Consider the following 24,349-nt stretch of genomic DNA (forward strand, 5'->3'; position numbering starts at 1 on the left):
ATACATATGTACATACATATACAGCAGTTACAGTACATTGAGCAATAATATTTTCTAACACATAAAACAACAAAATAAAACAGAAATTTTAGGTATGTGTGTATTGTTCAACAGCAAATATCAGACAAATCGACTACTTGCTTTCTATTATACTCATATAAAGCAAACAACAATCTAATAAATAAAAGTACATATATTTACAAACAATTTGCAGTCAAGTGCATTATTGCTTATACATTTAAATACACACATACATATTTACAAACAAAACATTGAAGGAAACATAATTAACCTGCGTGCTTACGATATATTTATTACTGCATTTAATAAAAACATAGCAGCTACTTGTATTTAATTATTTATGCAAATATACACACACATGCATTTATACATGGTGCATACATACAAATGAAATTATTTACTGATATATTTCAAGTTATTACAAAACTATGCAACGCTGCAGCAGGAACAAATGAAAATTAAATTAAAAGCACATTTCAATTCAAATAACAATAAAATAGCATTAGTTCGGCAATATTATTAAGTGTGCAAATTAAATAATAGTTTTTGCGTGCAGAAAATAAATTTTTATTGTCAATAGCACATACAAAAAACATTTCACTCATACAAAAAAAATAAAAAAAAAATCCATTAAAATTAATAGACATGTTAAATTGCTATAAACAACATTTAAACAAGTGGAAATATATGTTAAAAAATAAATAACAGCTAATATAAAAATTATCTTATTTTTAATTTTTTTACGGCTCTGGATGACAAAAAAATAAATAACAGCTAACATTATTTTAAATTATTAAAAAATATTATCTTTTTAATTTTTTAAATTATTGAAAAAAATTATCTGATGAACGAGACATGTTAAAGTACGAGCATATGTTGAAAAAAAAAATAAAACAGTATTGCATTAAAATAATGTATGTATAATCTAATGCACCCAAAACATGTCTACAAATAGTTTAAAAATAAATAACAAAAATTATTTGTTGTATTATGTATGAATACAATTTTTGAGAAGTTAATAAAAATATGTGTTTAGGTATATACAGTATTTAATAAAGAAAAATTATGAAAAAGAAAAGTCACAGTTATTATTCTATGTATAAAAACAACGACTGCTTCCACAAATCAAATTTTCAAATTTGCTGAAAGCTTTCAGGGTTTTTTGAAAGGTTTATCTTAACCAAACGACTCAAAATAACCTTTCAAACACAAGCTAACACAAGCAAAAAAATTTGTTTTGTATAAATATTTTTTTACTCAAATCTTTCTTCGCTGAATCTTTTTTGGTGGAAATTATTCCAAAGTTGGAAAAAGATTCAACGTAGCGAAATTGCCGTAAAAGCGCTCAAAGCTGGCCTTCAATATAGTTCACAATAAAGTGTATCTTCGATCCTCACTGAATCCATTTCAAGGATCGAAAAAATTTCAAAAGCTCAGTATTCTAGCTGTTTTATTTTTTCAGTTTAGATTTAACAAACAACTTCAACTTAAAAGACGATTCAACGATTTAATTCCTTTTTTGGGCCGAGATGAATATTTTAAGTTACTGTACACAACACACATAGAGGTCGTATGTCAAAACGTTCTGAGTATGTTCAACATCAATAATGGCAAACTTAATTAGTCATAATCCGTAGAGCAATACAATTTTGACAACAAAAAAATTCCTGAATTACTGATAATATTATCACGCATACTAACTAAATACCTAACTGCTTTCCAACACTCCACAATTCAATCTAATAAATCTACCGCCTAAGCTAATGAGACTATTTCCAGCAGAAAGGTTATCAATTGATTACGACCATAAATTGATCAAGTAATACACAAATAATTACTCTTATGAAACATTAAAGCGATGAACTAATTGAGTATTAGTACGTTATCGCAATCAGTAGTGAATATCTTGTAGTAGTTGTTGTTGTGATACTGACACTTTGACAGCTACTTCCCGCTCGTGCTATTAGCGACAAAACATGTGTTGCTTCATAACAGCAGTAATTATAGACGAACATAAAAGGTATCATCAGACAATATCGCTAAAAATAACTGTTTTGTATGTGCTTGATTTGAAATGATTCTATGTTCCAAAATGTTTTCCAATGTACATATATATGTATGTACATTAGGGTGCTTCAAAAAAAGTTTTTGAATTTTTTTCATACAGTATTACAGTACAGTAAAGTTTGAAAAGTAAACTTTCTAAATATGTTATAGTTATTTTTGAGAAACGAAAATTAGTTGCTGAAATTTTAGTTTGAATGAAAAAACGAAAATTTATATGTTAAATGTATGGGAACCTAAAAAAAGATAGCGACCCCTTAGAGTTAAGCTACAGCGTCAATCACTAACATTTAAGGGGGTAAGAGTTAAAAAAAAAAATTCAAAAAAATTTTTTGAAGCACCCTAATGTACCTAAAGAAAATTTTAATGGAGCGTATTGTTCTTGGCCAATTTTTTTTTTATTTTAAAGCGGTTTAAATAAGGTCCATTCGTGCTTCCTTTTGATCGAAGGTTTGAAAGTGACCACATATTTGGTGACTGATCCTAAAAAACAAACGGATCTAGATGACCAAAACGGTCCAAAATCTATAAATCTATAAGTGAATGAGGGCTGTATCCAAAGCATTATTATGTTCAAATTATCAGATCAAAAACTTAGTTATAGCGTAAATATTTAATTCGAAAATGTTGGACCTCGACCTTGGAATCATTTTACCTTTACTTTTTAATCGAAGGCAAGTATGAAAAGAGGAACAAAATATTTGAGACCCGCACTCAAACTACTTCCGTATCTATATAACTGGAGAGGAAGTCATATGTGAACAGAAATCTGATAATCTTTCAAAGGTTCAGTAATCTCATATATATAGTATAAAGTCTGTACTTATTAGTATTCAGATTTGTTTACAATGTAATCATATATGCCTACAGTGGAATTAATAGCGCAATATACCAATTCTCACGCCACCAGTCGTCGTGATAAGAAAAACATTTTAATTTGGCTTAACTAGTATCAATGTCGTACTTTGGTCTACATTGTATCATCAAACGAGTCATGATTAAACAATCGAGCCGAAACTGAAAGCAAAACATCAAATCTAGCGTTTATCAAACTTAATACAATACAATAAAACAAAACTAATTAAACTCAATAAACACGAGCACAAATTTTCAAAAGCAGGAACCATTATTGCAACTTCCCCTTTCTTTTCTCCACGCACAAGCAGTGTCTCACAAGAGGACTCGCATGCGAAACGCGGCACCTGCCCCCAACACATCAGCGCGCTTGATTTGACGCAGCGATAAAATTATCAAAAAACAAAAAGGAAAGCAGAAAAAAGCAGTGAAGTGAACGCTCGAGACGCTTGCGATAAGCAAATCGACGCGACGAACTGACGATCTATCAATTTGCTGATTTAGAGCCACGTTAGCCAATGAACTGGCAGTTGAGCGCGTAAGGCAAAGCCTAGCAGAACGCAACGGATTGTCGAGAAAAAGCAGCCATTTCAAGAAGCTGTCTAGTGCGTCGCGTGTGTGCGAAAGTGTTTCGGTTGTAAAAAGAAGATCGTAATTTTCAACACTTGCTTTTTATATTTGGGTTTTGTCAGAAAATTATACAATTTTTATGTTGAAGTGAAAGCGTTTAAAAATGGATCCCAATACGACGCATAGCGATCTGTATGATTTGCCGCATGGTCAGCCGCACGCGCAGTCACATATTACATTCGCCAACGATTATGAAAAAGAAAAGGAAGAGTCTACACTGGATGACATACTCATACGCATTGGACAATTTGGCCCATTTCAACTGATTATATTGCTATTGATATGCATAGCGATGTTGTTTAGCGCGATATTTTCGATTACATATGTATTTACGGCGAGTAGTGTAGTGCACAGGTACGAAAATTAAATGTGAGATTGCAATAATATCACAAATTTCAAAGTACATTGGGAGGGTCCATTGCTTCTGCATATATAGACATGTCCGTTTGTCTATCAGTCTGTATACATATATGCGAATTAGTCCTTCAGTGTTTGCTTTACACACATCCTTTTCACCCCAAGAAGCTGCTAAGGATCGCTGATATCGGATTCCTATAGAATGTAGCTGTCAAATAAACTGAATGATCAAAACCAAGTCCTTGTATATGTAAGCTTAATATCTGCAGACCTATTAAAAAGTGCTTTCCAAAGTAAACAGTTTGTGAATCTAGCGCCCTCTGGTGGCGCTATCCATATGTCGACTGGTGCGTTAGAATCTGATATCTTTTTCATTACTTTCGTGGTGAAATAATCTATGGTTTAATATATGGATACAAATTATTGTTGCCTAAACCCACAAGCAATAAAAAATTAATTGACCAGTTGTTCAAGATCTCTTTTATCCAGCCACTTCTTCATATTAATAACACTTGATCGTAATTTTGATAAGTGGGAACACACTTATATAGTATTTATTTACATTTATTATACTAGTAAACGCGCCGTGTAATTGCATTATGTCCCACTTAATAAATACTTGAATAATGTCTAGCGTCGGTTGTGATTGCTTAATGAATATAAACTTTTATGTTAATAAATAGATAAACGATTTTTATGATTTTATTCAGCATGATAGGTGATAAAACTATTTCTGAACTTTTACAAATCATAAAATTAGATCACTGAAACAACATTTTAAATGCGATCAGTAACTTAAATAATAAAAAAAAAATGGAAGAAAAGTTAGTAGAAGGATCAAAAAGACATCGAAAGCGATATAATGAAAGTAAACCGTCAAGAGAAACTTAAAGATCCGACGGTCGGGACGAGTATTAAAGAGTATATCAGTATTAAAGAGTATATCAGTATTAAAGAGTATATCAGTATTAAAGAGTATATCGGTCAACTAGAAACGTCTCAATTATAGTAGTATGAATTGAACTGACAAAAACTGTGTTAACAGAGTAATTATATAGCTCTTGAATTTCTAGGCTGTAGTACGCTTTAGAAACTCAGGTATTTTTTTTTCGCTTATCATGAGTAGAGCCAGTCCACCCTGGACTCAAATGCTTATTTTGTTTCAAAGATTCAGGCGCGCATTGCAAGCGCCAAAGAACTAGAAACCTTTGAACCCATATGATTTATTATGAAAATATACCTACAATTTTCTAAATGAGGTTGAAAACATCTTTTTTTAATTGCAAATTTTCTTATTACATATGGTAGATGTAAAATTCCAGAATGCGATAGCGCTTCAAGCACTTACGAGGAGAACTGGACCCAATTTAGCATTCCGACGAAAAATAATGGTTTGGATCAATGTAATCGTTTTGTGGGTAATTACACACAGAATCAAGTGTCACAAAATGAGTCACTCGGGTTCTGCTATGCGCATAATTTTGACAGCAGCAAGAAGGAGCGCTGTTCGGACAACAATTTCATATATCGCGATAAGGAAGTGACTATAGCAAATGAGGTTTGTGGCATTTTATTAACTAATTGATATAAAATCAAAAAAAATAGCTTTATTTTCGCGTAGTTTAATATTTACTGCGAGGATGAATGGAAATTGACGCTGGTGGGCACAATAGGCAACGTGGGACAATTTGTGGGCATACCATTAGGTGGTTTTATATCCGATCGGTAAGTTGCTTTCTGAAAAAAAAATTAGCGGCAATTCAGTACTTTTCTTTGCCTTCACAGCTATGGTCGACGCACTGCGCTCGCTTATGGTGGTTTTTTTAGCGCACTCTTGGGTTTACTGCGCTCGTTTACGCCCAGCTACGCTTCGTTTCTAATCTTCGAATTTCTCGATAACATCGCGTCGAGTCCTATGTACTCCGTTTGTTTCATTTTGGGCATTGAATTAGTCGGTCCGAAACGTCGTGTTATGGCTTGCAGTCTTATTACCATTTTCTATGCCATAGGCGAGGTAGCACTTGGGCTTGTGGCAAAATATTATCAAAATTGGCGTGTCATTTTACGTATTGTTTACATACCGGCCGTAGTATTTATCACATATATTTGGATACTACCGGAGAGCATACGTTGGCTGCTGAGTCAGGCTAAGGAGGAAGATGCCAAGAACATATTACAACGTGCTGCGAGAGTGAATAAACGCAAACTTTCCAATGGCTCGCTGGATAAATTGATTTTGTCGAATCGCGTGAAATTGGCTACGGCGACAGGTGGTCGTTTTCCAATTAAAGAATCTTTTAAAAAACTAATATGGCGCATAATAAATTGTTCCTTCTGTTGGATTATCGTTGTACTCGTCTATTATGGCATCAGTTTGAATGCAGTGCTTTTGGATGGTGATAAATACAATAATTTCATATTTATTGCGCTTATCGAGATACCTGGCTTCTTTCTGCCGCTCCTTATCATGCCTCGCTTTGGTAGAAGGTACTCACTGTGCGGCACAATGCTGTTGAGTGGCTTGTGTTGTTTGATAACGACTTTTCTACCGTCTGGTAAGTGTTTTACAAACAAATGTTAAAGATCTCCGATTGATCTAATTAATATTTTTGATATTCACAGATCAGTTCGTTTGGCGTTTAATACTGTTTCTAATTGGCAAGCTGATGATTACGGCAGCTTTTCAAGTGTTGTACTTTTTTACATCGGAAATCTTTCCGACAAATGTACGGAATAGTTTGCTTTCGTTCTGTTCGATGGTGGGTCGTGTGGGCTCCATGTTAGCGCCACAAACGCCGCTGTTGGTGAGTATAAGAGTTTAGTCATTATCGATTGAGTTTTGAGCAGCTTCTTGGGCAGTAAATGACGTTCCAGTTCGATATCTCAAAAATTGAGGGAGTAGTTCACTTTTATATCGACGGACAGACAGACGGACGTGGCTATATCAACTCAGTTATATATATTTATATATAACTATATAATTTATAGGGTCTCTGACATTCACTTCGAGGTTTTTCAAACTTCCCTTAATATACCCTTTTTAGGGTTTAAACAACCTAGACGAAGTTTGGACATTATCGCAGTAGACTAAAAATGCTGTAAAAGTCAAATACCATCCGAGCAATCAGTATTGAGCTAATCGACATTAAGTTATGATTGTGCAGAGCAACTACTTGAAAGTGAGGAAAATTCTCTGAGCGCTATTCACTTGGAAGTGGCCGAAAACGATTCTTTTACATATGAGCCAAGCAGCTAAAGTACCTTTTTTCTGTATAACCAAAAATACATCCGTTTGAAGGCGAGCTAAAGTGAGAAGGCCAAAGATCCCTCCCCAGGGTTTGAGATCCGCCACGTAAAAAACACCGTCAAATGAAAGTTCTATATATAATCAATAATAATTAGCAAGAGAAATCGACCGCCTTACGACAAAAAACCGCACAGATATGCTCTTCAGTTTTCAATCAATCAAATGCAGTCAACTTCATTACTGTACCAATGCTTTGAAATAGCTTACGTCTATTTAAACTGCGGCATATATCTTGACTTTGAGTAAAAACATCTATCGGTTATAAACAAAAATTAAATCAACAGTTGACAACGATAGAACAACGAATTTTTATTATTTAATAATATTTCTGAAATAATAAAAATCTGTGAAAATTAGTTAAAATGGCGGCACATTTAAATCTTGGGTTTATTTTGGGACACACTGTATAATTTTTAACATGACCTGAAGCTATAGCCTATTATTGATAAAAAAAATATATCGTCGAACATCGAATACAATTTGACAGAATAAATTAAATTGTCTTCCATAGCTTAAGTTGACTTAAGCTATTTGACATATCCACAGAAACATATGTAGAGAAAACTTGGAAGCGTTAAGGGAAACTATAAAATAAATATAGCTGATTTTAAGCAATAGCAAATCGATATTTTCAATAAATTTAAAAAAATAATTACAATTTATGTTTTTTGCATAGGCCAAGTTCGATGAAAGCGCTCCCGCCATTTTATTTGCGATATGTGCGATTACAAGCGGAATTTTGTCGCTTTTCTTTCCGGAAACGACAGATGTTATATTGCCAACAACAGTACATGATGCACACATAATAGGCGCAAAGGCGTCAAAAAATAAAACTGAAGTGAACGCTAATGAGAATTCATAAAGCGTTAACCACATATTTTTAATTAAAAAAATGCAATTGTTACACTTTCAAAATGCATATAATGAATTAGAGCTTATTAACAATAAAAAAAGAATAATAAAAATACACAAAATTTAACTGAAAATCATACAAAATACTTAGCAAATGTCTGGTATTAAAGGGGAATAACCTCACTTAAGCTGTTGACCGCAAAATTCATAATAAATATCCCGCATGAAATAAACTGAACCTAACCTAAGTCAATTTTAAATATTTTAAAACTGTTTAAATGAAATTCCAAGCTGTTCACATATCATGTAGTAACATATATTCGCACGTGTTCAGTTAATAAAGGTTAACTGTATACTTGTCACGAGTGCCACAAGCTTCTATACCACAGTGCTCACATTTATAACGGCTTTTTATTTAATAACAATATACAAGTATGCCTGAATTAGCATTTTTCAAAAAAAAAATGGTGTAATGGTTTATTAAACGCAGTAAGTACTACGTAAACATATATTCATTTTACATTTTTTTATAACACACATGCTAACTTACTCTCTAAATAGAGCTTTTTTCAATTTCTCAGAATGTCTCGCTACCTTTTACTAGATATTACAGGCAATAATTGTAATTATATGACGCTTATCACATGATCATAATATATTCACGGCACTGCGTGGAAATTGAAAATCCCCGTTTTTTTCTAGGTAATTAAAAGCAGTCAAGGTTTGCGTTCTATTCGTGTGTCTGTAAGTATTTCATTGGTTTATTGAGTCTGTAAAGCAATTAGTTCTGTGTGCATTGATTTTAAATACTTTTTTTCTTAAGAAACATCTAAGCATCACTGTTAATATACTGCATACCACGCTTTCAGAAAAATATATTGAGATCTTTTATTGATTTATTCTAATACTATTCAAAAATGTGTTTGCAAGAGGATTTTTCAAAATCCAAAGTATTTTCGGTGATATATGTAGGTATTATATCGAAGATATAGTTAGGTATATAAATATATATAATAGACATACGAAAAACTTTAAACGCGATTTTTCTCTAAACCAATATCCACGATTTCTCAGGTTCTACTGAACCGATTTACCAGAAATTTTTATTATTTCTATATCTAGAACGTGAAAAAAAACTTTTTCTACTTTTACTGAAAATCAAAAATAGGATGAACTGATTGAATTCAATACAAGATGGTTTGTGTGCATCTTATCTAAGTGGATTTAATAATTCTTTTCTAACTCAACTTGATTAAGCCAGTTCATTCAATTTAATGTTCGATTCAAAGCAGTCTCTAAATTATGACAAAGCATATACGCGTTTAAGAAACAGTCCAAATCTTTTACTTTATAAACAGTATAAAAAGTCGGCGTTTAACGGTTCTTATTGATATTCCCCTTCTACTTTTCGATTATTTCTTGCTTCTATAATATTTGAAGCTCCATGCATTTGATAGGTTGTTAAAACCTCTTTGAGGTCCCCACTTTCCCCGGCCTTGCACATGACATGCGAATAAAGGTAAGCAAAATAGTAAGGTATGCAAATAGAATGTGTTAACAGTTCATTATCGTGGCTCCGGAGTAATGAAAGAAATTCCAAATCCAAGCCTGCATACGATATACTATATATTTATGTATGTATGTACTTTGCTAAGGTAAAATACGTAGAAAAGCTGACATAAATCATGACAGCGCGCGCTCACAAACAGACCAAAATATATACTCAAAGTAGCAGCTCGACTTCTACCGCGTATTCCCTCGAATTCAACCCACTCAATTCGCTAATCCGCTAGCTTTCTGTTAGCATTCGCATTCTACACCTGCCGGTAAACAGACCGTGCTGTACGCGAAACGTTTCAAAATACTATTTTTTACTCTTTTTTATAAAGTTTGTGTCGATTGTCGATTTGTATATACATATGTATGTCAATTTATGTGGAGAGTCCGTAATGCTGTAATGTGTACGCTTGCGCAGCGTTAATGAAAACGTGCGTGGCGATTAAAAACGACTTAGGCGCAAATTCCTAGCAGCAAGCGGGCGCGAATGGTGATAGCGAATGCTTGATTGAAATTTATTAATCGACCACAAGTGAAATGTCGCTAATTTTAATACAAAATTTGTGTACTTATGTGCGTTAGAGCACTTAATAATCGACGAAATTACTGTAATTGGCTTGTAATTGAAATATAATTAATGGCAGTGTGCACATTTAGCGAGATCTAAAATATAGACTGAGTGAAAATGTGAAACGGTGTAAATAGTTGAAATTTAATAAAGAAATGTACTAAATAGATATACATAATAATAACAAAATGGAGCAAAAAAGCACAGATAAAACAAAACTTTACTTAAAAATGTCGCAATAATTACTAAAGAGACCAAAAAGAATCAGAAAAAATTCCCACCTGTCACACCGCTAAAACCAACTTCCTACAACAGGGTCATAAAAGGGTATAATATGAACTCTATCTTGATCAGGAACTGAACAATATAGCTGGTACGCAAACGGCTAAGTAGAAGATTAACAGGCACTGTGCCTGGCCAGTGCTTAAGTAAATCTCACGCAGCGCTGCGAAATGATTTGAAAGTCAGGAAAAGACTTCGCGGGAAGCTGGCTGCCAGCTGACGCTATAAAAGAAACGCAGGCACAGTGCCTGGCCAGTGCTTAGTTGACACTCGCGCCGCGATGTGATGTAGTTTAACAGTCGCAAGGTGACTCCGCGGGAAGCTTGCTGGCAGCTGGCGCTATAAAAGAAACGCAGGCACCGTGCCTGGCCAGTGCATAGGTGACACTCGCGCCGCGATATGATGTAGTTTAATAGTCGCGACGTGACTCCGCGGGAAGCTGGCTGCCAGCTGGCGCTATAAAAGAAACGCAGGCACCGTGCCTGGCCAGTGCAGAGATGACACTCACGCCGCGATGTGATGTAGTTTAACAGTCGCGAGGTGACTCCGCGGGAAGCTGGCGCTATAAAAGAAACGCAGGCACCGTGCCTGGCCAGTGCATAAGTGACACTCGCGCCGCGATATGATGTAGTTTAACAGAAGCGAGATAATTTCGCGGGAGGCTGGCTGCCAGCTGGCGCTATAAAAGAAACGCAGGCACCGTGCCTGGCCAGTGCCTAGTTGATACTCGCGCCGCAATGTGATGTAGTTTAACAGTCGCGAGGTGACTCCGTGGGAAGCTGGCGCTATAAAAGAAACGCAGGCACCGTGCCTGGCCAGTGCATAGGTGACACTCGCGCCGCGATGTGATGTAGTTTAGCAGTCGCGACGTGACTCCGCGGGAAGCTGGGTGCCAGCTGGCGCTATAAAAGAAACGTAGCTACCGTGCCTGGCCAGCGCTTAGGTGACACTCGCGCCGCGATATGATGTAGTTTAACAGTCGCGAGGTGACTCCACGGGAAGCTGGCGCTATAAAAGAAACGCAGGCACCGTGCCTGGCCAGTGAATAGGTGACACTCACGCCGCGATATGATGTAGTTTAACAGACGCGAGGTGTTTTCGCGGGAGGCTGGCTGCCAGCTGGCGCTATAAAAGAAACGCAGGCACCGTGCCTGGCCAGCGCTTAGGTGACACTCGCGCCGCAATGTGATGTAGTTTAACAGTCGCGACGTGACTCCGCGGGAAGCTGGCGCTATAAAAGAAACGCAGGCACCGTGCCTGGCCAGTGAATAGGTGACACTCGCGCCGCGATATGATGTAGTTTAACAGACGCGAGGTGTTTTCGCGGGAGGCTGGCTGCCAGCTGGCGCTATAAAAGAAACGCAGGCACCGTGCCTGGCCAGCGCTTAGGTGACACTCGCGCCGCAATGTGATGTAGTTTAACAGTCGCGACGTGACTCCGCGGGAAGCTGGCTGGGCTGGCGCTATAAAAGAAACGCAGGCACCGTGCCTGACCAATGCATAGGTGACACTCGCGCCGCGATATGATGTAGTTTAACAGACGCGAGGTGTTTTCGCGGGAGGCTGGCTGCCAGCTGGCGCTATAAAAGAAACGCAGGCACCGTGCCTGGCCAGTGCATAGGTGACACTCGCGCCGCGATATGATGTAGTTTAACAGTCGCGACGTGACTCCGCGGGAAGCTGGCTGCCAACTGGCGCTATAAAAGAAACGCAGGCACCGTGCCTGATCAATGCATAGATGATACTCGCGCCGCGATGTGATGTAGTTTAGCAGTCGCGACGTGACTCCGCGGGAAGCTGGCGCTATAAAAGAAACGCAGGCACCGTGCCTGGCCAGTGCATAAGTGACACTCGCGCCGCGATGTGATGTAGTTTAACAGTCGCGACGTGACTCCGCGGGAAGCTGGCTGCCAACTGGCGCTATAAAAGAAACGCAGGCACCGTGCCTGGCCAGTGCATAGGTGACACTCGCGCCGCGATATGATGTAGTTTAACAGTCGCGAGGTGACTCCGCGGGAAGCTGGCTGCCAACTGGCGCTATAAAAGAAACGCAGGCACCGTGCCTGGCCAGTGCATAGGTGACACTCGCGCCGCGATATGATGTAGTTTAACAGACGCGAGGTCATTTCGCGGGGAGCTGGCGCTATAAAAGAAACGCAGGCACCGTGCCTGACCAATGCATAGGTGATACTCGCGCCGCGATGTGATGTAGTTTAGCAGTCGCGACGTGACTCCGCGGGAAGCTGGCTGCCAACTGGCGCTATAAAAGAAACGCAGGCACCGTGCCTGGCCAGTGCATAGGTGATACTCACGACGCGATATGATGTAGTTTAGCAGTCGCGACGTGACTCCGCGGGAAGCTAGCTGCCAACTGGCGCTATAAAAAAAAAGCAGGCACCGTGCCTGGCCAGTGCATAGGTGACACTCGCGCCGCGATATGATGTAGTTTAACAGTCGCGACGTGACTCCGCGGGAAGCTGGCTGCCAACTGGCGCTATAAAAGAAACGCAGGCACCGTGCCTGGCCAGTGCATAGGTGACACTCGCGCCGCGCTATGATGTAGTTTAACAGACACGAGGTAATTTCGCGGGAAGCTGGCGCTATAAAAGAAACGCAGGCACCGTGCCTGGCCAATGCTTAGGTGACATTCGCGCCGCGATATGATGTAGTTTAACAGACACGAGGTAATTTCGCGGGAAGCTGGCGCTATAAAAGAAACGCAGGCACCGTGCCTGGCCAATGCTTAGGTGACATTCGCACCGCGATATGATGTAGTTTAACAGTCGCGAGGTCATTTCGCGGGAAGCTGGCGCTATAAAAGAAACGCAGGCACCGTGCCTGGCCAGTGCATAATGACACTCGCGCCGCGATATGATGTAGTTTAGCAGTCGCGACGTGACTCCGCGGGAAGCTGGCTGCCAGCTGGCGCTATAAAAGAAACGCAGGCACCGTGCCTGGCCAGTGCTTAGGTGACACTAGCACCGCAATGTGATGTGATTTGAAAGTCACGAGAAGAATTAGCGGAAAGCTGGCTAGTACTTAGGGACTGTCGCGCAGTGATGTTATGTTATCTGAAAGTCATGCGGTAAATTCACAGGAAGCTAGCTAGATATATAATATGTTATAGCGATCAGAACTGAAAAAATTTCGGTGTTAGAAACTTCGTGTTAAACTAAATACACCCTATTCAGGGTAAAAAGAAACCCCAGAATTAATAACAAATTCAATTCCTCTACACAATTGGAAATATGCAATCCAACAGCGGTTCTGTGGCACAAAGCATTGAATCATTGCCTGCCACCAACAGCAGCAAGGAGGAATCTACTTTAGATGCCATACTTATACGTTTAGGGGAATTTGGGCGCTTTCAGATCGTCATACTTGTGTTAACCTGCCTGCCAGTTCTATTTAATGCCGTATCGTCGGTCACATATATTTTCACAGCTGGAAATGTGGCGCACAGGTGAGTGTCCCATGGCAAATCAAAAAATAATAATAATATATAAAAATATGAGAGCAAAAGCCGTGCGCAAAATACAATATATACATTTATATATATTATGTGTATGTTTAAAATTTAATATAAATACTCGTATACGAGTATAATGACAGCGAAGAAGATGTGTTGTCAATTAAAAAATACAGACAGATATGACTAGATTGACTCAGCTGATCACGCTGATCTTTTATATTTGTATATGTATATCTTTGTAAAGTTTCCGACATTTCCTTCTAGGCGTTATAGACTTCGTGGCAAATTTAATATACCCTGTTCAGGGTATGCAAACATAGGTATCTGTAAACACACCTTCTCGATGAGCAAACGTTAGTGTCGTTTCTTCGTAGCTACACCTCATACTTAGCACATCATCACTATTATCACCTTTTTCCAGGAATTTAAATAATCAGAATTTTAGCAAAAAAAAATTAATACTGCTAATTCAATTTTTATATATGTCTGTATGTAAATTGGACCGCTACTATTAGTAATAAATTTGTCTAGTGGAAAAAATTATAAATATATAATAATTTATTTGTTAATCGAAGTGTGTTAATAAACCAGGTAAACGCGAAATTTCACAGATTCATTAATCATAAATCACACGAAAGCATGTTTGCCTTTAGGAAGTGAAGCATTCATTTGCTAGTGGGTCACCTATCAATGCTTGATCACATTAGATTTGACACAAAATTGTATAGAGTAGTCGGTTTAATAGTTACCCATACGAGTTGGATATTAAACTTGCAGAAACTATGAATGAGTAACTTGGCTACCTTGAACGAGAATTGCTTGGTCTAAACTTAACGAAAAAACTGGTGGAATTGCGAAAAAAAACATTCTAAGGCGAACCTTAAGAGTATGGATTAAAAGTAGTTTTCCAACCTATTGTTCCCCTTGTAACAGTTTCCCATTGCCAAGCCAAATAATTATATAATAGACTCGGGATATAAAATATAAGTCTTTACTGACTCTTACCCTAGCATTAAAGTTAAATCGAAGTCGTTTTACTTTAGGTGCAATATCACGGAATGCGATGGGCCACAGAGCGCTTACGATGAGCCATGGGTTAAATATGCCATACCATTAAAGGGCCGTGATCTAGATCAGTGTCAACGATACGCGCACATAGCAATTACAAACTGGACCGTTACAAGTGAAGATGAACAATATTGTACAGCAGATTTATTTGATGACAAGAAGACGCAGGACTGCCCCGACAATAATTTCATATTTCGCGATGACGAAGTGACCATATCGAATGATGTGAGTATATAGCAGTGAAGAAGAGAAAAAACTTAGAACGAAAACTAATATAATATTCGCATAACATTGGCAGTTCGGCATCTACTGCAATGATGAGTGGAAGCTGACGCTCACCGGTACCATTAATAATGTTGGACAATTTGTCGGTATACCATTAGGTGGTTTGATATCGGATAAGTGCGTAATGTTTTTAAATTTATTTTAATTATTTAATATTTTAACTTTTCTACCCAATAATTTGCAGATACGGTCGTCGAAATGCACTCGCGCTTGGCGGCGTGCTGAGCGCCTTATTTGGGATTATGCGCTCGTTTACTACCTCCTATGTTCCATTTTTGGTCTTCGAGTTCCTCGACAACGTCGCCAATAGCTCACTCTATTCCATTTGCTTTATTATTGGCATTGAGCTGGTGGGTCCCAGCAAGCGCGTATTTGCCTGCAGTGTAATTACGATCTTCTACGCTATCGGCGAAATGCTCTTAGCCGTGGTCTCTATGTACTTTCCGAATTGGCGTATTATGCTACGTATATTTTACATACCAGCATTGGCTATGATCTCCTATTACTGGGTACTGCCGGAGAGTGTGCGTTGGCTGCTAAGTCAGGAACGTGAAACCGAAGCTACCGACATCCTGAAGCGTGTGGCGCAAAAAAATAAACGTAGACTTTCCGATGCAACGTTGGATAAATTGATTTTGGCGAATCGTGAGAAGCTAAGCATTCAAAGCGGTGGTCGTTTCCCTTTGCGTGAGGCTTTCGGCAAATTATTCTTTCGTATTGCAAACTGTTCGCTTTCTTGGGTAGTGACGGTGCTGGTCTACTATGGTCTCAGTTTGAACTCGGTCCTATTGGGCGGTAATAAATATTACAATTTCATATTGATTGCGCTTGTGGAAATTCCCGGGTTTTTTATGCCCTGTCTGACGATAGATCGATATGGTCGACGATATTCGCTATGCGGTTTTATGTTACTCAGTGGTATATGCTGTCTTTGTACGGTGTTTGTGGATTCAGGTAGGAAATCCGTAAAAAAAACATATTTTCTTATCGGAAGTGACTTTGTGAATTTTTTTTTCAGAAAAATATTATCTACAGTTGAGCTTGTTCCTGGTGGGTAAACTAGCAATCACCGCAGCGTTCCAAGTTTTATACTTTTTCACTTCGGAAATATTTCCAACGAACTTGCGCAACAGTTTGATGTCTTTTTGCTCGATGGTTGGCCGTTTTGGTTCAATGGTAGCACCACAGACGCCTTTGTTGGTAAGATTTTAAAGTGGAAAGAAAATATAGTTTCCGTCAACATCGTGAACTATTAAAGGCTGAAGCGGCGTGCAACCAATATAATATAATATTTATAATATTATTTTTATCTATAAACAAAGAGATCTGTCCATAGACCAACTATCGTAAACACTTTTCTCGAAAAAGTAAAATTATAAACAACTAATAAGGGTCCCTTTCTGCATATCTGGCTAGTTTTGGATAAAAAAAATTAAAGGAAAAAGTTTTGAAACTAATCGGAATTTAACTGACAGATGGCTGCTAACCAAATATTGAAAAAATCTAGCCAACTTGTCGGATGGAACGTGTATATAAATGGGGTCAAACTCCGGGTTTTTCGGCAAATTACTTCCCTAAATTATTTAAGTAGTTCAAAGTGGCGAACTTTTCTCAAATAGGATTTAATCTTCAACTATTTTGCTCAATCAATTCTAGATATGATTTCTTGTCTCTTTTCAGGCTAAATATTATGAGAATGCGCCCGCCGTAATATTTGCAGTTTGCGCTCTAGTCAGTGGTTGTTTGGCGCTGCTCTTTCCAGAAACCTCAAATACAATATTACCGACGACAGTGCACGAGGCGGACAAAATTGGCAATAGGAAATCCTCGGACAACCCAAACAGCAGCAAATTTAATTTAGATAATGAAAGTACTTATATGTAATTAGTTATTTAAACAGTGTATTAATTTAGTAATTTAAGAATAATAATGAAATTGTATGATATAGGAAGTAAAATAAAATTTTTAACTTATATTGTTGACAATAGACTCGTTAAAATTAAAAAAGACATAGTAAATAGACATTTAAGACGATGCCCCAATTGAGTCAATAATGAAATTAACTAAATTAATGGGTATAATGAAAATTGGTTAATTGACTCGATTAAAGTGACTAACACGCGAAAAACAGTCGGTCAAAAATGTGATTTTTGAAAAAAAAATCTAGTAACAGGATGCAATTTTTTTTTTAAGTTTTATTATAAAAAGCATTAAAAATAAATTACAAAATTATTTAGCGGATATTTACAACATCTGACACCCAACATATACATATATTTGCACTAATTACTGAGACATATTATAAGTAATAATTTGTAAGAAATCTATGGTTATTAACATATATACATACATACATACACATTTCACTTTAAATTTATCATCACTAATAACGAGATTTATAAAGATGTTAACTTACTAAGGCAGCATTAGATAGAAGACAATACAACTGCATTAATCTGCTAATATACTATATTAGACTACACAATAAACAATATTTTTTAACTAAAATTGGACCGAGAAATTTGCTCACAAAGGCCCCCATTTTATAGGTCACACAAAGCTCGCGCGGCTTATCCAGTGCTTAAAGAGTAACATATTTTTAATTTAAGTCAAAATCGATATTTGTATCAATTCAATTATACATACTTGATGACCCAATTCGAAAACCAGACATGTGCCTCGAAAAAATCCTCGTTGGTACTGAGCTTATGCTGCACCAAATACACGCGTTCTGCGGTCAAGAAAATTATTTTAAGCAATGCCGGCTGCATTGAGTAGTGTTAACTGTAACTGTAATTTTTAGCATGTGAATTTTTTACCGCTTGAAAGCGCAGTGAAAGTCTTTAAACTGAAAAGTGCATATTTTCTAAGCACTGCATTGTGCAGACCGGCATTTGTCGATAACCTCTAGGTTATTCGGCTTAATACTAAATTATATATAATGTATTGTACGTGTTTCCGCCCATCATAGTCAAAGTTCAGGTGATATTGTGCCAGTTTTGTTTAACAGAAATTTAAATTAAAAACAAAATTACTTTCAGTGATAAGATTTGTATGTGACTCGGTCGTCGTCAACAATGCAGATTAAATTTGAGAAGTAAATATTCAAAAACTTTTTTTTTGAAACAAATAGGGTGGTCATCTGCGCCTACGCTAATTTATAATTCGTGGCCGCCCTTTGCGAAACAAAAAATTCACCATTCTACATAAAATATTCACGGATCTTTCAAATTTACCTCGCCATAAGTGAGTTTACTCAATAACGATATGATCAATTTATAGTCTTTTCCGTTCAATGTTGTTGAAATGTTGAATATAGAAGGAAAAATCTTCGAACACCACCGAATTGAAGACATCTCATGACTTATAATATATTTTCAAAACAAACAAGCATAAATGGACTGAATAATTTTTGAAGACTCATTGAGTCTTGAATGAAAGTGGGTAGTTTTCCAAGACACTGATAATTGATAAGGCATGGACGCCACACCAATTAGCACAATCATTTTTTATTTCATATGTTTGTGAATCTGTTTGAATTTTAATTAAATATGATTTTAGCACATCTGTTCCAGAATGCACCATGTAAACAAATGGCCGCCGACCATAGCATTGAATCAGTGGGCTCTGATAGTACGAGTATTATCACACCGAATATGTATGTATATGTAACACATGCAAATAAATTCGCACAAATAGACATACATACATACCGAAGTTAAAGCTGCTCTCACCTTAGTGAAAAAAGTGTAATATTAAGACAGCAAATGCAATTTTTTTAACATTCAATAAGGCAGACTGAAATACTAGCATGGTCAAAAAGGTCACGCAGAACCGACGATTGGCATGAACGCTTTCTTCAGCTGCACGATAGACAAAAGCTGCTCGCCTACTGATAACAGCAATTGTATATAAAGGCTACTATGTTGTCGAAACAGCAACAGTCTTTAGGCATTGGAGCTGAGTATCTAATCCGGAGCAGTTTTCGCAATGAAGTTAACTATCGTTCTTTTGGCCCTTGTTGGCCTAGTGGCCGCCGCTAGCGTTTCTTCCATAAAAAAGTCTCCCGTTGCTGATCATGTTTTCTTGGAGAAACAGAAGTTCCTTTTGGAAATCGTTTACCGTGTGGAGGATCCACTGATGTTCGAGGAGTACATCAAGTTGGGCCACACTTTGGTCTACGACAAGGCACTTTACACCGTAAGTTTCAATTAATAATCATCACTTATCCCTAAATGATGCTAATATTATATATACACTTGGCATTTCTAGCACTTCGATCAATATATGGAGAAATTCTACGAGTCCTACAAAATGGGCGCTCTATTGCCTAGAGGTGAATTCTTTGGTGCCCTCGTTAAGACTCACCACAAACAAGCTTACGGTCTCTTTAACTTCTTCTACTACGCCAAGGATTGGGAAACCTTCCAAGCCAACGTTGCATGGGCTCGCATCCATGTCAACGAAGGCATGTTCATCTATGCTCTGACTTTGGCTGTCATCCACCGTGATGACTTTAAGGGTCTGGTACTACCATCCATCTACGAAATCTTCCCACAATATTTCCTCAACAGCAAACTCATATATCAAGCTGAGAAATTCGATTACAACACCTGGAGCAAATACAGTCAATACGAGAAAGAATTGCTCGATGTCTACCACAAGACCAACCGATACTACAACCAGGGTTATTTCTATATAAAGGACTTCAAGACCTACCAATGGTGGAGACTTATGGGTTTGGACGAGCAGTGGTACGCAGCCGAGAAGAGCTTCCCTCTACGTGAAAACACTTACGAAATTGTTTCTGATGATAAATATGTGTCCTTCATGAAGAATATCAACATGTTCTGGCATCCGGTTGATTACACACGTGACATTGACTACTACAACGAACACTCTGTATTGTCATACTTCACTGAAGATTTGGGTTGGAACTCTTATTGGTACTACTTGAACATGGATTACGCTTTCTTCTTGGATGGCGAAACTTTCGGTTTGAATAAGGATCGTCGTGGTGAATTGTGGTTGTACAATGTGGACCAAATCCTGAGCCGATACTATATGGAACGTTTGTCTCATGGTTTCGGTGAAATTGACGATTTCTCCTGGAATCACGCTTACGAATACGGATATGATTCCGAATTGATTTCCTATAACGGTATTGGTTTCAGCACTCGCAGCAACTACTTCGAACGTAGATCTTATGGCAAATACGACATGTTGAACCAAATTCAAAGCGCCTTCAAGCGTATCTACGATATCATCGATTATGGATACTATACCACCGCTGATGGACACAAGATCGATATGCGCAAACCCGAATCTATTGAGCTCATCGGAAGTTACACTCAATCAAATATCGATACTTTCGATAAATTCTTCTTCAGTTATTGGAATATGTTGAGTCATATGTACCTCGCTGATGTAGACTACAACGACTTTGAGGTATATCCAAATGTTTTCCTCAACTTCGAAACCATGTTGCGTGATCCAATGTGGTACAGCTTCTACAAGAAAATCACCGATGTCTTCTATCGTTTCAAATACCACTTCACACCATACACACAAGAAGAACTAGTTGCTCACGGAGTTCAAGTCAAGGATGCCAGCGTTAGTGAATTGGTCACCTATTTCGATTTGGTTGATATTGATGTTACCAACTTGTTGAATGACAAAATGGTCTTCGACGATGGTAAATTCGTATGGGACAAATCATTGTACGCTCGTCAAATGCGTCTCAACCACAAACCTTTCCACTATGATGTCACTGTCGAATCTGAAAAGGCACAGAAGGTTGTTCTTCGTACATTCTACGGTCCTAAATACGACGAATATGGACGTATTATTTCGCTGAACGATAACCGCATGAATTTCATTGAATTGGACGAATTCGTCTATGAATTGGCCGCTGGCGAGAATGTCATCAAACGTTCATCTGAGGAATTCTACTGGACTGTTAAGGATCGCACCACCTACACTGAATTGTATCACTATGTGATGGCTGCCTTCGACGGCAAATACGAATATCCTGTAGAAATTAGCGAATCACACCGTGGATTCCCAGATCGTCTGCTCCTACCTAAGGGTTGGGAGAGTGGTCTACCGGTACAGTTCGTATTTTACATTACTCCATACGATGGCTCTATCGAACAACCCTCAAACATTGATGTCACCTACCTTTCTGGTATTGGCACGGGATTACGTTACATTGATAACAAGCCATTCGGCTATCCATTCGATCGTCCCATTGATTTATCTCAATTCTTCGTGCCCAACATTTACTTCAAGGATGTGAGCATCTACCACAATGACACACTGAAGCAATACTACGAGAATTACAAGAACTACGGCCACTTCGACTACAACTTCTACAACGAATACTACACCAAATACTTCAACTAAATCGAGCTGGCTGTGGAATAGAGATATATCATGCTTTTTTAGTTAATTGTTAGTCAAGCAAATGTAAATGTAATAAAAAGTGATGCAATTAATTGCTATGGCGATTAAAGTATAAATAATATCTTTCAATTATGGTATTTAAAGAAGTCAGACCCCCTTATTATTGATATTTTTCTTAGTTGCGTAAAATTGTTAATAGAAAAGAAACTAGAAGATAACTCAGCATACACTACTACTCAGATATGAGGCTTTGGGTGGAAAGGCACCAGGTTTAAATGCAGATGCAGAAAATAGAAAAAATAACAAATAGATAAAGAAGTGCGAGTGCAGGAAGTAAAGTACAACAAGGTGTCAAAAACTTTTCACTACCAAAAATAGGACGAATTTAATTAAAATCGGACATAAATGTTTGATGGAAAGTGCCCAAGTCTTCAGTGCCTATCAACTGTAATTTTAATCGCACATATACCTTTAATGAAATTCAAAAAATAATATTCAGGTAATAATGTACGATTGCGCCATTTTTAATATTAAGCCAACACCTGAAATATGTATATGTGAGTCCTCTCTTATTTATTTACTATTTACTTATGATATGCTTCCTTTACAAGTACTTCAGCGACTTTAGAGATCGCAAAACAACTTTATTCTATAGATTCACTCCAATGATATGTCCGAGACAATATAGCCCATTTAACTGTCGTAAGGATTTCTGCATAACTTTTGAGCATATCGTAATAGAGGCTTTCACACCATTTCCCATATTTTATTAAGTCTACCTCACCAAGAATACCTCTTTATTCGGGGAATCGATGCATTCGAAAGAAATGCCTAGACCCGCATTTTAAAATGAAAGTAATCAGATGTCTGATGTGATATACAGTATGCAACAAAACTAAACCACGAATTCTACCTTGTCGGTATTTAACAGAATAAAATCATAAAGTAGGCATTAAACTATGTTTTATTGAGTTGTATTATTAGTTCATGTATTCTATTAGTAAAAATTAAACATATTAACTTATTAACAAAAAATGTAAAATTCCATATATGAAAAAATCCAAAAATCTCACAAATATTTGCTGGGAAAAGTTCGCTTCAAGAGAAGTTTGTGAAAATCGACCGTCAGAGCTTTTTGCCAAGAGGGAGGAGGGTTTCTATGAAGGTGGCATAATGCAATAACCTCAAAATAACAACAACTTAGCGATCAAAAAGTTACATGTTAGAAATTATGCATATTAAATTATGTGCTATGCTTAAAAAGTGAAACCTTCAATCTATAACGCAAAAAAAAAAATAATAATATAATGTATGTGTTTATTTTTATTGGCGTATTAAAGGCACGTTTTCGAATTTACTTTAATTTTCGTAATCATAGACATACAATATATGTACACATGAATCTTTTTCACGGACCTTTGACCACAGTAACGAAACGCTACACGAACAGGTGCTTAAAATCGGAACTTGTGCAAACAATAATTTTTTTGGTTTTTTTAATAAACCAACAAGTGTGTTAAGCTCCAGTTCGAGTTGCCCGCCTTACTGATAACAGATGATGTATGAACGTACATATGTATCTATGGAGGTGAAATAACTATGAATTTGCACATCTGTTTGACAATTTATTTGAATGCATTTTGTTTTTCTTTTTTTTTGTTTAACTATAATGAAATATTACTGTGGGTTAAACAGACGAATTGTTTCAAATGTTACGTATTTAAGTAATCCCTAAATTTAAATGATTTAAGCCACGAAAAATCTTCAAACTATCTCATTGTTTTAACTAGTAACGAGAGGTTACAATTTAAAGATGTAATGAACAGTAGAAAAAATCTCCAAAATAAAGATAAAGTTTACACTGCTATGGGTTGGAATGTAAAGAGAAACGCAGCTTAGGCGCAAAGATATAGCTAGGGACAACTATTCCTTTTGCGAAGTTTTTACCGAAAATATCGGTTTGTCTTTGAGATATTCATATTATCACGAAGACTTCAAAAAGACATGCAAGCTTTTTTACTTCATCAAAATGAATTTTATGTCCCAAGCTTGCTTGCATATTTTAGGCTGAAATCTTAAAATCCTACGTCCAAGCTTTGGACATGAGTAAATGTAAACAAAGGTTATTGTCTCGGCTAAATGTAAACAAAAGTTGTAAGATTGGGTAAATGTAAACAAAAAGGTCAGTGACTCCTATACCTAATACAAATATTTTCGAACTTCCGGTAAACTTCATACCGCATTTCACGGTCTATATCTAGAATTAATTTAGAAAATATAATAATGGCCAAAAACTGAGTATTAATTTGTCAAGATCAATTCCACAGTATGCATTGTTAGTGCCACTTCATCGTAATTCAGAATGACCCCATTCTTCTCTTGAGGACCACCAGTAAGACTAAAACTAGGTTGACTGACAGTTTCAACCGAAACCCGAATATAAACATAAGTATCTTTACAAAAGTAATTATTCTGATCGATCCGACCAGTATGTGAGTATGTCTCATTTTTATTCAACATCAACAACAGTCAAGCTAAATCGATACCAATTTAAGGACGTCCCATAGACGAGTGCATCTATTTTCTTAAATATGAGACACAGCCGTTAATAATTTTTTGAGGAAAG

At 37.1% G+C, this 24,349-nt stretch overlaps 4 protein-coding genes across 11 annotated transcripts in view; 3 read left to right on the forward strand and 1 right to left on the reverse strand.

Moving 5' to 3' along the window:
• LOC105227371 (DNA polymerase eta) overlaps window positions 1–24,349 on the reverse strand; it is an 80,603-nt gene that overhangs the window by 48,115 nt on the left and 8,139 nt on the right. The window lies entirely within an intron of this gene.
• LOC125778992 (solute carrier family 22 member 4-like) lies at window positions 3,450–8,232 on the forward strand. The gene is made up of 6 exons (XM_049459180.1): window positions 3,450–3,924; window positions 5,236–5,485; window positions 5,549–5,652; window positions 5,713–6,482; window positions 6,550–6,731; window positions 7,911–8,232. Exons 1-6 carry the CDS (start codon window positions 3,674–3,676, stop codon window positions 8,094–8,096), a joined length of 1,743 nt encoding a protein of 580 aa, XP_049315137.1. The 5' UTR covers window positions 3,450–3,673; the 3' UTR covers window positions 8,097–8,232.
• Window positions 11,164–17,303, forward strand: LOC105227366 (organic cation transporter protein). 7 transcript variants are annotated; one of them, XM_049459182.1, is made up of 10 exons: window positions 11,248–11,319; window positions 11,766–11,882; window positions 12,455–12,614; window positions 13,284–13,462; window positions 13,537–13,956; window positions 15,009–15,258; window positions 15,332–15,435; window positions 15,503–16,272; window positions 16,337–16,518; window positions 16,999–17,303. In XM_049459182.1, the coding sequence occupies exons 5-10, from the start codon at window positions 13,742–13,744 to the stop codon at window positions 17,200–17,202; spliced, it is 1,725 nt and encodes a 574-aa protein (XP_049315139.1). In that variant the 5' UTR covers window positions 11,248–11,319; window positions 11,766–11,882; window positions 12,455–12,614; window positions 13,284–13,462; window positions 13,537–13,741; the 3' UTR covers window positions 17,203–17,303. The 7 variants fall into 7 exon arrangements, with proteins under 7 accessions (XP_049315145.1, XP_049315139.1, XP_049315142.1 ...); XM_049459185.1 differs by lacking the exon at window positions 11,766–11,882 and adding an exon at window positions 11,998–12,114 and having other exon boundaries at window positions 11,256–11,319; XM_049459188.1 differs by lacking the exon at window positions 11,766–11,882 and having other exon boundaries at window positions 11,164–11,256; window positions 12,498–12,614.
• LOC125775340 (larval serum protein 1 beta chain-like) lies at window positions 19,247–21,842 on the forward strand. Its single transcript, XM_049459162.1, has 2 exons — window positions 19,247–19,518; window positions 19,591–21,842. Exons 1-2 carry the CDS (start codon window positions 19,309–19,311, stop codon window positions 21,721–21,723), a joined length of 2,343 nt encoding a protein of 780 aa, XP_049315119.1. The 5' UTR covers window positions 19,247–19,308; the 3' UTR covers window positions 21,724–21,842.

This window comes from Bactrocera dorsalis, chromosome 5 (assembly GCF_023373825.1).
Source record: "Bactrocera dorsalis isolate Fly_Bdor chromosome 5, ASM2337382v1, whole genome shotgun sequence".
Taxonomy (NCBI): domain Eukaryota; kingdom Metazoa; phylum Arthropoda; class Insecta; order Diptera; family Tephritidae; genus Bactrocera; species Bactrocera dorsalis.